The following is a 14,871-nucleotide window of genomic DNA, read 5'->3' on the forward strand; positions in this document are numbered from 1 at the left end:
TATCACCTACTGCACCTTTAATGAACAGTTTCCATATTTTGTGATTCGCAGGTGTTTTCCATTTATTTGCGATTGTGAATTGCATTATGGGACATTGAACTCTGCTTTGTCAACTTTTGATGTTGTAAATTCAGCTCTACAGTGTAACAAAGTGACTTTTATTGACATTTTAGTAGTTTGAAATGATATAATGGATAAGAATTAATATATAAAGAGAAATGAGTCTGTAAAATTACCGTAAAATGTGCTGGCAGTTTATTACAAGGTTTTTGTAACATAATGTACAGCAGCAACCCAAACAATAAATCACTTTAAACTATTAAAAATGTTAATAAAAGTCACTTTTTTCAAACTTTTCAAGGTTAAAATTTGTTGGAAGAAAGATCAAGCTCCCATAATGCAGTTTAAAAGCAGAAATAAACAAAAATAAAAACATGAAGCACAAAAAACTGGTAATTTACAGATATTTTGTACAGTGTAGATGCACAATTTATCCGTAGTCAATTGAACGTAACCGTCTGCAACTTAAAAGAGAAACGAATGCAATACGTGATTATTGTCTGCTCTTTGCATACTAATCAAATGCTGACTTGTGTGTTATATGGTAAAAACGACTGCGGTTCACATTCAAAAGCAGGCTCAGTTTGCGATTGAGCGACTGCTTAAAGGTTTCGCTCCAACCAGCAAACAAAGCAGTATCGTACAGATGCGTATTAGTAAGAATAACCCACCTAGATCCAACAAAAGCCTTTTGTGTTACGATGCATTTCACAAACAGCAGATGAATAGTAGTGTTTATTCAAACGAGCACCATTCTGAATAAAACAAAACTCATCATGTCCATGTGTTCGAGGAGGCATAAAACTCTACACCCTCATGCAAAGGTCACTGTAAAATTTACAGGTATCTTTATTGCAGAGAAGATCAAATTCTTTTTTGAAACGTTTACGTCTTTTTTTCTTTTTGTTCTCTGTATAATCTTATTATGTCTTATTGCACCCTCCCCTTTCGATAATAGTTTTTCGTATGTAACATTTCTGGCTTCACCTGGTTATTGTGTCGTGATCGTTTGGTTATGGTCAGAAGCATTCGTAAACATCATTTACAACAAACAGGTCCGGAATGAGTCGCCATAATACATCGAACCATTCTCCCTTAGAAAATCAAAGCGCTTTTAAAAATCGATAGCGATTTAAAAAAAACAACACCGGGCGAGAGGAGATCAAACTTAAAAATGCAATAGTGTAGCTAGATCACCAGTCTCGCCAATAGAAACCAATGTCTTACGCATTGTCCGTCTGCAGTCCTGTTGCAATGCAAGGAAAATCCTCTTGGAAAAGGCGCTTGGAGTCTGAAACGCCAGCCTGATCTCACGACGAAACGTAACTATTTTACGTTTTGTCAGTTTAGTGGCTAATTTAGTCATTTGGATGAAAATGTACGATTTTTAAAAGGAGGCGTGGCTTCAAGCCCCACCCCTAAACCCAACCATCATTGGGGGATGAGCAAATCGTACTAAATCATACGAATGAGATCACACGAATTAGCCACTAAATCAAAAGTTACGAATTTCTGTGAGATAGCGTTGTGTGTTTGTTGGCGTCTCATACGGTGGTGACCCGCATGACCACCTCGCGGTTGGTGGCGGTGGCGAGGCGCGGGTCGCTGGGCCGCAGTTGGCTGAGGATGTGCAGGATGGTGTATCCGCAGTGGTGGTTGAGGATAGTCCTTAACCTGCGCACCCGCTGCGCGCCCCTGCTGCTGCTGGCCAGGCCGTGAGGGTTACTGCGAGAGCCACGGCCCCCAGCCTTACTGCTGGAGCTCACCGGGTCGCCCAAGTCCTTCGACTTCTCATAGTTCAATACTTTCCACTGCTGATTCACAGCCTGCCAGCGCTTGAAGATTCTGTACACGGATGAGCCCTCGTGGATTATAAGGCCTGAGAGGGGTTAGAGGTGAATGTGTGTCATTAATTACATACATACAACTGAAAAAACACAATTATTGAGACACATTAATTGTTTTATGTTCAGTCTACTAAATTTTTTTAAGTTAATCGATTTGGGTTGGGAAAACATGAATGAACTGTGTGGGACCAAGCATTTTTTACAATGTAGTTCATGTTCGCCGGTAATCCTTACTCTTGTAAACACATACTATGCAATCTTATGATGTTTTTAAAGACTCTCGTTTTTGGGTGTTGGGACTTGACCATAAACCTTTTCAAAAACATCCACTGTAAAACCCGTTTTCAGATTCCAAGCATTAAAAAATGATGTCGTCATGTAAACGAACAGACAAAACAAGAGAAAGTTTCCAGTTTTGGGCTAAAAAACATTGTCAATTTCATCTGTATTGTTAAGTTATCAAGTAAATTATAGTTACATAATTAAGTAGTAATAATAATAGCCCCTTTCACACGTACAGACCTTTCCGAAAAACTGCCGGTAAAAGGGATCATATGTGAATAGGCCATTTTTGAAAATACTGTTAAATTCGTTCCAGCAATTTTCCGGAAAGAGAAATTGTATCATTACCGGTAATTTGCTGGAATGCTGCTCTGTGTGAATGCAGAAGGAAGATTGCCGGAAAGAGCGCGTTCACGTGTAGAACACACTGATGTGAGTGTTTACTCCAGCCAATCAGAACATTCAGATGCATTCACATCCATGCTGTTTATGAAAATAAAAGCCTTTGAATATTTTTCAGACACATTTAGCTGCTATATGTTAGTCGGATAACATTTCTGTTCCTTCCTAATGTCAAGTGTGTAAATAATTATCGATAAAATGCTTTTGATAAACCACTGTTTGTTTACCTTCAAGCTCTGCTTTAGTTGCTTGACACGTGTGCATGTGAATTGAAGGAGTGCTCCGGTGAGCGCCAGCACACACATATTATATACCATCAACTATCAACAAAAGCCCGACCCCTTCTATGTTTACAAATGCAAGCGCAGTCGTTTAGAGCTCATTTCTGGTTAATGATGTCAGAATATACCGGTATTTTGGAATCGATGTGTGAATGCTCTTTTCTGTTCTTTTCCTCTGCCTGTGTGATCAGTACTTTTTTTAAATTTACCGGTAAAGTCTTTCTGGTTATTTTCCGGATATTTACCGGTATCATTGTTTGAAAGGGGCTAATGATTGAACAAATGAAAAATAATTTATCATTATTTATTCAATAATTATTCATTCATTCATTTTCCTTCGGCTTAGTATCTTATTTATCAGGGGTCGCCACAGCAGAATGAACCGCCAACTATTCTGGCATATGTTTTACGCTGCTGATACCCTTCCAGCCACAACCCATAACACTGAGAAACACCCATACACTCTCGCATTCACAAACACACACACACACACACACACACACACACATATGGCCAATTTAGTTTATTAACCTATATTAACCAATTAGCCTATAGCACATGTCTGCTAGAAGCACCCGGAGGAAACCCAGGCGAACGCGGGGAGAACATGCAAACTCCACACAGAAACGTCAACTGGCTCAGCCAGAACTCGAACCAGTGACCTTCTTGCTGTGAGGTGACAGTACTAACCACTGAGCCACCGTGCCATCCAATTCAATAATTTATTCATTCATTCATTTTCTTTTCGGCTTAGTCACTTTATTTATCTGGGGTCGCCACAGCGGAATGAACTGCTTACTTATCCAGCATATGTTTTATGCAATGGATGCCTTTCCAGCTGCAACCCATCACTGGGAAACATACATACATTATGTTTCACACACATACACTACGGACAATTTAGCATACCCAATTCACCTATAGCGCATGTCTTTGGTCTGTGGGGGAAACCGGAGCACCCGGAACAAACCCACACCAACACAGGGAGAACATGCAAACTCCACACAGAAACGCCAACTAACCCAGCCGAGACTCAAACCAGCGACCTTCTTGCTGTGAGGCGAGAGCTAACCACTGAGCCATTATATTCACTAATTAATAAGTATTAATTAAACATCATAACCACACTGGACTTCTCACCTATGCACACGATGTCCATGAAGCCGTACATGCCGTAGCAGATCTGGAAGAGCAGGTCCTGGCGCTGCCACTTGGCAGACGGGCTGAGAGAAGACCAGACCAGCCACGAGATACTGGCGATGAGGAAGAGTGAGCCCAGGATGATGGCGGCAATCTGCACCTTCTCGATCACCGTCAGAGAGATGGCCTGCCACTGAAACACACAGCGCAAAAACACACTGTACTCTACAGTTCAAGTCAGAATTATTGGCCCTCCTGTACATTTTTCCCCAATTTCTGTTAAACAGAAAGAACCCATTTCTAAACATAATCGTTTAATAAATCATCTCTAATAACTGATTTCATTTATCTTGCCATGATAACAGCACATAATATTTAACTCAATATCTTTCAAGGCACTAGTATGTAGCTTAAAGTGACATTTAAAAGCTTAACTACAGGGGTCTCAAAGTGCTGGCCCGCCCTCCTCCTCCCTCCGGCCTGCTACTGACATCAAAGATATAATGAGATTCGGCCCCTAAAGCATATATTTTTGAATCACTATCATTGTTGTGCAGTCGAATATAGCCACTTGTGGTTTTGACCCCCTCCCCCCCACCTACTGGACATTTAAAGTACTGCACTATACGTTCGGGTTACTTTCAGTTTCAGCGTGCGGACAAGAGTAACGCACATGAAGATTATTTCTGGGGCTGTTTTAAACATTGAAATGTATGTCCGTAACTGCTCTATTTTTACTTAAGCTGTATTTTTGTAAATATTCAAGCGTCATTTAATTATAAGTAAAATTATACCACCGTATTGTGTTGTACAAACACATCTCCATGGCTTACACGTTATGATGGTGGTGCAGATATAATCATTTTGCTAATATTCGATCCAAATGGTCTCATTTAATAGATTTTTCTTGTTTGCCTATTAAGATTTGCATAAAAATGTGCATTAGTCAACTTTTTAGTGCATTAGTCAACTTTTGGTTAAGCAACAATTGATTGGGACAGAAGTTAATAATAAATAATAAATATAATATTATTATTATTATAATAAATATTATTATGCCTATGATGAAATTGTCGTATTTTGATAGTAATTTAAACTAATTCTTCAATAGGTACAATAAGAAACAAAAAGAAGGAGCTTTGACTGCATATACTCTGGGGAAGAGCATCAATTACATCAGGTTTCCCCTTTTTTGTTGTGCTTGAATGTTAAAGCGGCCCACCAATGAATTGTTAATCACTGATATGGCCCCCCGCCAATTTAAGTTTAAGACCCCTGCTTAACTAGGTTAATTAGGCAAGTTAGGGTAATTAGGCAAGTTATTGTATGGTTTGTTCTGTAGACAATCGAAAAACAATATTGATTAAGAGGGCTAATAATATTGACCTTAAAATGACTTTTAGAAAAACTAAAAACTGTTTTTATTCTAGCCGAAATAAAACAAATAAGACTTTTTCCAGAAGAAAAAATCTTTATAGGAATTACTTTTGAAAAATTCCTTTCTCTGTTAAACATAATTAGTGAAATATTTGAAAAAGAATAAAATATTCACAGGAGGGCTAATAATTTTGACTTTAACTGTACATGTCTATAAATAGCGCAGCGCAGCCTGACCCAGATCCCTCAGCCGGAACTTTACCTGCAGTGGGTTCTTGGTGCTGATGGCCAGGACCTGGTACTTGAAGTAGCAGAGCTCGCAGCTCCAGGAGCCTCTTTCACTGATCCAGCGGATCAGACACGGCTGATGAGTGCAGCGCACGGAGCCGTCACAGCGGCACGGGCTTAACAGCTCCCCCTGCAGACAAAAACAGACAACAGCGGCTCATCAACAACAGCACAAACTTCAGCACATGCACTCAGCTCATTCTAGAATCACAGGTATAGTAAAAAAATGATTCATTGGATTTACTACATTTTTGTGGTTGCAAACAATTGATATGGGCTGACTTTAAACAAACAAATTTTCAAGAGTTCACACTTAGCTGATGATTGATTATAATACTTGTTTGGCATGCTGTCCCGGGAGAGAGCCCTGAGCTCATAAGATCCTCGAGCCCGGGGCTCCCTCCCGTTTACAGGTCGAGAGGGGAGTTTGAGCTCAGGTAGATCTCGAGAACTTCCCTGCTGTAGTAGCTAATGAACAGATAGTGATTGCTCCTAAGAGATAACTACTTATGTCTATGGTGCCGTTTTGGATTAGTCAATTAACTGAAGTTGCATGTTTTGGATGGTGGGAGGAAACCGGGGAACCCCACATGAGCACGGGGAGAAAGTGCAAACTCTGCACAGAAACGTTGGCTGGCTTAGTAAGGACTAGAACCAGTGACATTCTTGCTGTGAGGCAACAGTTCTAACCACTGGGCCACCGTGCCACCAATCATACACTACGGCCAATTTAGCTTACCCAATTCATTTATATTGCATGTGTTTGGACTGTGAGGGTAACCAGAGCACCCAGAGAAAACCCACATAAACACGGGAAGGACATGCAAACTCCACACAGAAATGCAAACTGAATGAGCCGAGGCTTGAACCAGCGACCTTCTTGCTGTGAGGTGATCATGCTACCCACTGCGCCATCGTGACGCCAAGTTGAACATTACTCAATTTAATTAGTTTGTTTAAATGTGTACAGGGTGTGAAATAGAGGAGAGTCAGGCCCCTCTTAATAAATAACATCAAAAACACATCAACTTAACTTTATTATCCCATTTAGGAAACTTAAATTGCAGCAAGGTGCCGTAACACAGGTGAAGTTCCATGTACACATTACCAAAATATTACCACACAACATACAATACATCATTTTTTAGAAGCATCTCCCTCCCTTCTGGACTCAATTGATGACCTAATGCCGCCATTATAAAAGAGTTTCGAATTCTGTTTGTCCTGCAAATAGGAACTCTAAAACAACGTCCTGATGGCAGCAGCTGTAACAGAGTACACTGAAAAAAATTATTCAAAGATGATTCCTTGGATTTACTCAATTTTTTTTACGTTAAGTGGTTGTAAACAATTTATTTGGGCTGAATTTAAACAAACAAATTAAGTTGAACATTACTTAATTTAATTTGTTTGTTTAGATTCAACACAAATAAATTGTTTGCAACAGTTTTGCATGCAACACTTTTTTCGGTGTACAATGGGTGATCCGGGGTGCATAAGATACCCTGAGCTCTCTTTAAAACATAACAACAGTTGATTTGATGTCTGACTACCTTGTTGTCAAAATTATACCAAATCTAACATTAGGCATTAAAAACAGATTACAGCAGTGCAAACTATTTGGAATAAGGTCAGTGTTATCATATCGAAAATTACTGAATATCCTGTACCGGGGAATCCTTCCATTTTATTACTAAGTGATGATGCTACGTTGAATCTTACCAAAGCTGTTTTGCTGGCTGGCTTAACCTCTGCAAAACAACTGTTAGCACGTTTCCTCCACATAACTTGGACACATACAAGTGGTTGATACAACTTCGGGACATTATGATGTTGGAATTATCCATGGCTCGAGTTGGTACAAATGTGTACATTAAACATCTGGACTGCAGCTGCTGACAAAACCTAAAATGACTGAATATCATGTACCGGTGATTCTTTCCATATTATTACTCAGTGATGATTCTGCCTTGACTCTTACCAAAGCTACAAAAAGCTGTTTGGCTGGCTGGCTTAACCTCAGCCAAACAACTGTTAGCACAACATTAGCTTCCTCCACATAACTTGGACATGTGCAAGTGGTTGGTACAACTTCAGGACATAATAATGTTTTATCCACGGCTCAAGTGAACTGGTACAAATGTGCACATTAAAGATCTGGACTGCAGCTGCTGACAAAACTTCCATGTTATTGCATGATGAGGAGTATATTTTGTATTATTGTATTCTATTGTGTCTCTCATTCTTTTTGCTGTAGTTTAGTCATGTTGTCATTAAAGGCAAAGCTGACAAACAAAAACAGAGGTCTGTCACTATCGTCCACAAGACAGCGCCCCCCCATCCCCGATCTTCACTTTTGTCTGTGACCACCATACCAACGCCACCCGCCCCCTCCACTCTACGCTTTCTTACGCGACACGAACCCCCCTCTCTCTTCAGTTGCGTAATGGTGGCATGAACACCATGAGGGCGGCACGATCGTCATTTGCCTAGATTGGTCCTGCACTATCCTATGTATTACTTAGTCACAAGATGGCGCCAAAGAGTCAAAACAGCTGAATGGAGAATACATTAATCTACATATTATTCAGCCTCAAGATGGCAGCAACGGCAGAGGGCTGTTATGTGAAGTCTGAAGGGCTTTATTCTGCAAATACAACCACCTGGATGTACTTTCTAAAGAAGTTTTACATGATACTTACCACAAAATGTAAATATTTACACGAAACATTGTATTGAGTTGTAAAAGTTTAGTCATTCTTTCATTAAAGGCAAAGCTGACAAACAAAAACAGCTGTCCGTCAATATTGTCCGCGAAACAACGCCCCCCAACCCCTGTTATTCACTTTCGTCTGCGACCACCATAACACCACAACCCCCCTACCCCCCTAGGCTTTCTAGAAGCGTCCTTGGTTTAGGGCATTCCATTTAAACCCTTTCTGATGTGCCACCAGTAGTGGACACTTGTTTAATGTAATCAATGACCTACATCTATGGGAACAAAACAGAGGGAAGTTAGCGAGTGAAGCGCATAAAAAATTGATTGGAATTGGACTGGAATGCAACTCAAAGACAGCCTGATTCTATATTTACAGACTATTTGTGGGTGGCTGTTTGTTGTTTCCCCTATCAATCCATGTCAATAAAGTATAATAGTGTATAGCAGAGGTCACCAATCTCAGTTCTGGAGGTCTGGTGTCCTGCAGATTTTAGCTCCAACCCCAGTCAGGTACACCTGGGCTAGCTAATCAAGCTCTTACTACGCTTTCTAGAAACATCTATGCAGGTGTATTGAGGTATGTTGGGGCTAAAATCTGCAGGACACCGGCCCTTCAGGACCGAGTTTGGGCACCCCGGGTTTAGGGCATTCCATTTAAACCCTTTCAGACAGTAGTGGACACTTGTTTAATGTAATCAATGACCTACATTCATTGGAACAAAATGGAGGGAGGTTAGCAAGTGAAGCGCATAAAAAATTGGATTGCAATTGGACTGGAATCCAACTCAAAGACAGCCTGATTCTTTATTTACAGACTATTTGTGGGTGGCTATTTGTCATTTCACCTATCCATCCATGTCGATAAAGTATAATAGTGGATAGCAGAGGTCACCAATATCAGTCATGGAAAGCTGCTGTCCCTGCAGAGTTTAGCTCAAACTTGCCTGCCTGGAAGTTTCAAGTATACCTAGTAAGACCTTTATTTGCCTGATCAGGTTTGTATGTTTAAGGTTGGAGCTAAACTCTGCAAGACACCGGGCCACCACAAACAAGTTTGGTGACCCCTGGTGTATAGTATAGTGATAAAGTATAGTATCCTATGTAGTTCTTGCATAACAGCTTCAAGTGTATGCACTACTTGGTTTATGTATCTTGAGGCACTAGAAATCGCATCCAGTTCGAGCACTACTATGCATCTGTGGCCTGCTGGTCAGAGCGTCGAAACTGTGATCCAAAGATTGCAGGTTTGAGTCTCAGTACTGCCAGGGATTGTAGGTGTGAGTGAATGTACAAACACTCTCTTCCACCTTCAATACCATGGCAGAGGTGAGACCCTTGAGCAAGGCACCGAACCCCCAACTGCTCCCCAGGTGCTGAGGAAAAAGGGAAAAAAAGCTGCCCACTGCTCCAGGGTGTGTGTCTGTGTGTGCGTGCATGTGTGTGTGTGTGTGTGTGTGTGTGTGCATGTTTTTGTGGCATATCAGTAAAATTACATGTTTATCACAGGTAATAATTTATAAACAAATTTTGGGTAGGAGTATGTGCAGATGTTGACCATTCTAATCATGCGCACAGATGTTGACCATTCTAATCCATCACTGACAATCTTTCTATTATCCAGTCAGCATAAGACCAGACCCCTATAAATATCAAGCTCGTTCGACCTTCATTATCTTACAACTTCAGCATCCCCCCCACCAATTAAAAAACAAAACAATATCTACTTAATGGGGGGAGCATTCTAAGGCCAGGCTAGACACTTCACTCGGACCTCCATACCTCTCTCTTTCCCAACAAGGGGAATAACACAAGGATGTACACTGTTTCCAGTAAGGTTTGGGTTCAGGGATAGGATTGGGTTGATAGTTTGTACAAGGGTTGCATGATATATCGTTTCAGCATCGATATCACAATGTGCGCACATGCAATAATCACATTGCAGGATGTGAAATGTCGAGTGGTTATTATAGTGAGTGGTCGAATTGTAAAAGATTTAGGGAGGGTGGTGGTTGGGTTAATGTCCTATAGCTACACACACACAGACACAGAATGATAACAAAATAGGTCTAAATACATTTTTAATTTGAGAAAATGCTTTTTTAAATAACCACCAACCATTAACAATCTTAAGCATGTCATTTTTAAAAATAGACAATTAATTAATTGACAATGTAAGTCTTTGACTACCAGCAACTGTTTGATTGATTAAATATAAATTTACCATTTTAAATTACAGCACTTTGTTTATCTTATGTGGCCCAATTACATGAGCTTTTTAATATAAAATGAAATAATATTGGGGTGACGCAGTGGCGCAGTTGGTAGTGCTGTCGCCTCACAGCTGGAAGGTCGCTGGTTCGAGCCTTGGCTGGGTCAGTTGGCGTTTCTGTGTGGAGTTTGCATGTTCTCCCTGCACTCGTGTGGGTTTTCTCCGGATGCTCCGGTTTCCCTCACAGTCCAAACACATGCGGTACAGGTGAATTAGGTAGGCTGAATTGTCCGTAGTGTATGATGATATTAGTAATAAATTTAAAAGGGTGGTCCACTATAATACATCCAGGCTAGTGAGATCATGTTACTCACAGGTTGCACACATTCACCACGTGCACACACCCCGCACAGCAACGGGGCGTGGCCAGAGGCGCTGTTATGTTGTAGCAAATAAAGCTAAAATGCTGCATAAGCGCTGCTATTTCCACAGAGCTTGTTCTGTTTCTGTATTTGGGCTTCTAAAGGACACGACACAACGAGAAGTGCTCACAGTTTAATTGTAATTATGTTCCAGAGAATTATAAATATATATATATATAGTTAGCATTTGACAAAGGAGAACTTGCAGAATCTCTCTCAGTTCAATGCTGGATTCGGTTAAAACTCCCTTAACCGAAGAAGCTGTGGATTGTGAGCCTCAACCTGTATTTTTATTTGGTAAAATTGATCTATTACATTTACAGTTTCTAGCGTTAACAGTATGTTGTAGCATTGACAAAAACAAGGATGTAAACAACGGGAAATGCTGTTTGGCAACGCTAACAATTTAATTACAAATTCATATTTATCCGTCAAACCGGCACGTGCAGTGTCTCTCTATGTGGACGCTTTCCGTGCGTTATACATTTCAAATAACCAACTCGTAAAAGATATGTGAATGTTTTATAATACTTACACAGGCTTATTCCGAATATATGTGAAAGACACTTGTCAGATTTTATTTTAGAGAGCAGGCGTGAAGCTCAGCTGTGTGCTCTTCATTTTCTGTCTAATGCAGCAACTGTTTACACAGTGCAAAAGCGCGTGCTTGTAGTGACGTGACCTGGTGACGTGGAGCCGATTCAAGAATCACAGCACATTATGTTAGCTGACCAATCAGAGCCTCTTGAGGGCGGCTTTCAGAGGAACTAGGAAATATGACAGTCGTTTTCATGTTAGCAGAGCAGCTGTATATAATCAAAGTAAGATATATGAAATAATAACATGATTTTCTACAAATGAAGCATGAGCACACATTGCTTTGCATCTTATAAACACAACCAAGCCTTAAAATACACCCTGGACCACCCCTTTAAGACATTTATAAGTTATTAATATATAGGCCTACAGAATTACGTTTTAGAGCATATGAATATGGCAGCTGTTGTTCTTAACAACAAAGTTAAGTTTTGTGTCCAAATAATGCTACACAGGGCAAATTTTTGAGCAGTGTTGTTGAAATATAATGTACCACGATGTTGCTTGGCTACTTTGCAGTTGAAAATTAGCAGCAAAATTTCATTCATTGATTTTTTTTTTGTCCTAGTCCCTTTATTAATCAGGGGTCGCCACAGCGGAATGAACCGCCAACTTATCCAGCATTTGTTTTACACGGCAGATGCCCTTCCAGCTGCAACCCAACACAGAGAAACACCCATACACTCTCACATTCACACACGTACACTACGGCCAATTTAGTTTATTTAATTCACCTATAGAGCATGTCTTTGAACTGTGGGGGAAACCGGATAACCCGGAGGAAACCCACACTAACAGGGGAAGAACATGAAAAGTCCACACAAAAATGATCTAAGATTCTGCTCTATTTTCTAGGTGTCCACTCACTAAAATAACTCAATTTTTCACAGAAATCACTTTATAAAACAATTTGCTTGGCTCAATCTGCACACAAGCTACTCATTGACATATCCTGCCACACAACATGATCATCAGGATTCAGTTCAATCAGCTAGAGTGTCATTAAAGTGCATGAAAAATCAATGGATAATTAGTATAAATGTTTACCTATTAATAAAAAACAAAGCAGAACAGCAGCATGTGCACCTGTGGACTGGTGTAAATTTTCCATCAGGTCTGTCTGCCATCACGCGTCTGTCCGATGTGATCAATGTGAGCGTTACGATAAGTGGACGAGATGAGTCATAGTGTGCTTTAAAGTACAGCCTGTCCTCCTGCTGTTGTTTCACTCTATCTGGCGGTTATCGCTGATCCAGGGCCAGATTTACAGCAAAAATCAAACACAGGCAGCCCGAGCTCTGTAATTACAGCTCAAGTCATTCTCTCCGCATAGTAATCATTGACAAAAAGCTTCATTTGGTGTGTGAAAAGAGACAGCAGAAGTATTTTTTTTTTAAAAACCCTCTCAGCTTAATCTGATTAGAGCTCGTATCCAGCGCAAACACATCAAAACAAATCAGTTTTACATGTACCATAAGCCCCGGCGGATCAAAACGCTGACTAATGAGGGCTGATTTCACATCTACCGCTTCAGCACGCAAATCATCTTTAAAAGCACAGAGATCTGTTGTTCCTGGAGCCATACGTTTGCCATTTCATTCATCAATAGAAACAGCCATTAAGGAATATAAGATATAGCCAATATTGATTACTCTTTATATTTTTGAGCCATATATATATATATATATGCAAACATTTACAGATCTATAGATATGGAAATTACTGCCGATATTTATAACTCTTCATATTTATAAACTTATAATCCATATTAAGGAAGATATTTAGAAAAATTATAGTCGATATTGATAACTCTTTATATTTGTGAGCATTTATATATAGGCAATTATAACTGATATATAAGCAGACATTTAGAGATCTATAGATATGGAAATTACTGCCGATATTTATAACTCTTCAAATTTATAAACTTTTAATCCATATCTAAGCAGATATTTAGAAAAATTATAGTCGATATTGATTACTCTTTATATTTGTGAGCCGTTACATATATAGGCAATTATAATTGATATATAAGCAGACATTTAAAGATCTATAGATGTGGAAATTATTGCCGATATTCATAACTCTTCATATTTGTAAACCGATAATCCATATTTAGGCAGATATTTTGAGAAATTATAGTCAATATTGATAACTCTTTATATTTGTGAGCCTTTATATATAGGCAATTATAACTGGTATATACAGTAGGCAGACATTTAGAAATCTATAGATATAGAAATTACTGCCGATATTTATAACTCTTCAAATTTATAACCTTATAATCCATATTTAAGCAGATATTTTGAGAAATTATAGTCAATATTGATAACTCTTTATATATGTGAGCCGTTACATACTGTATATAGACAGTTATAATTGATATATAGTCAGACATTTAGAGATCTATAGATATGGAAATTACTGCCGATATTTATAACTCTTCATATTTGTAAACCGATAATCCATATTTAGGTAGATATTTTGAGAAATTACAGTCTATATTGATAACTCTTTATATATGCGAGCAGTTACATATAGGCAATTATAACTGATATATTGGCAGACATTTAGAGATCTATAGATATGGAAACTACTATTTATATATTTAAAAATATAAAAATATTTATAACTCTTCATATTTGTAAACCGATAATCCATATTAGGCAGATATGTAGAGAAATTATAGTCAATATTGATAACTCTTTATATTTTTGTGAGCCGTTATATATAGGCAACTGATAGGGAATTGTAGTTTAAAGTTAGTCAGCCATTTAGAGATCAATAGATATGGAAATTATTGCCAATATATATTGCTCTACATTTTGGTAAACCGATAATCTATATTAGGCAGATATTACGAGAAATTTTAGTTGATATTGATAACCCTTTACATTTGTGAGCTGATAACTGATATATTGTCTGACAATTAGAGATCTATTGATATGGAAATTACTGCTGACATTCATAACTCTTCATATTTGTAAACTGATAATCCATATTAAGGAAGATATTTAGAGAAATTATAGTTGATATTGATAACTCTTTATATGTGTGAGCATTTATATATAGGCAATTATAATTGATATATAGTCAGACATTTAGAGATCTATAGATATGGAAATTACTGCCGATATTTACAACTATTAAAATTTGTAAGTCCATAATACATATTTAGGCAGATATTAAGAGAAATATAGGCAATTATAATTTATATTTAGGCAGATATTTATAGATCCACAGATAT

At 38.7% G+C, this 14,871-nt stretch overlaps 1 protein-coding gene across 1 annotated transcript in view; it reads right to left on the reverse strand.

The window, feature by feature from the left end:
* Positions 1-799: 799 nt before the first annotated feature.
* Positions 800-14,871, reverse strand: part of marchf9 (membrane-associated ring finger (C3HC4) 9) — a 28,618-nt gene continuing 14,546 nt past the window's right edge. The window contains exons 2-4 of the mRNA XM_056448622.1: positions 5,652-5,807; positions 4,013-4,205; positions 800-1,939 (exon numbers count right to left, since the gene is read on the reverse strand). Coding sequence (XP_056304597.1) covers positions 1,605-1,939; positions 4,013-4,205; positions 5,652-5,807 — 684 coding nt within the window. The 3' untranslated portion in view covers positions 800-1,604. The remainder of the gene's footprint in view (positions 1,940-4,012; positions 4,206-5,651; positions 5,808-14,871) is intronic.

The sequence above is a fragment of the Danio aesculapii genome, chromosome 23 (genome assembly GCF_903798145.1).
Source record: "Danio aesculapii chromosome 23, fDanAes4.1, whole genome shotgun sequence".
NCBI classification, from domain to species: Eukaryota; Metazoa; Chordata; class Actinopteri; order Cypriniformes; family Danionidae; genus Danio; species Danio aesculapii.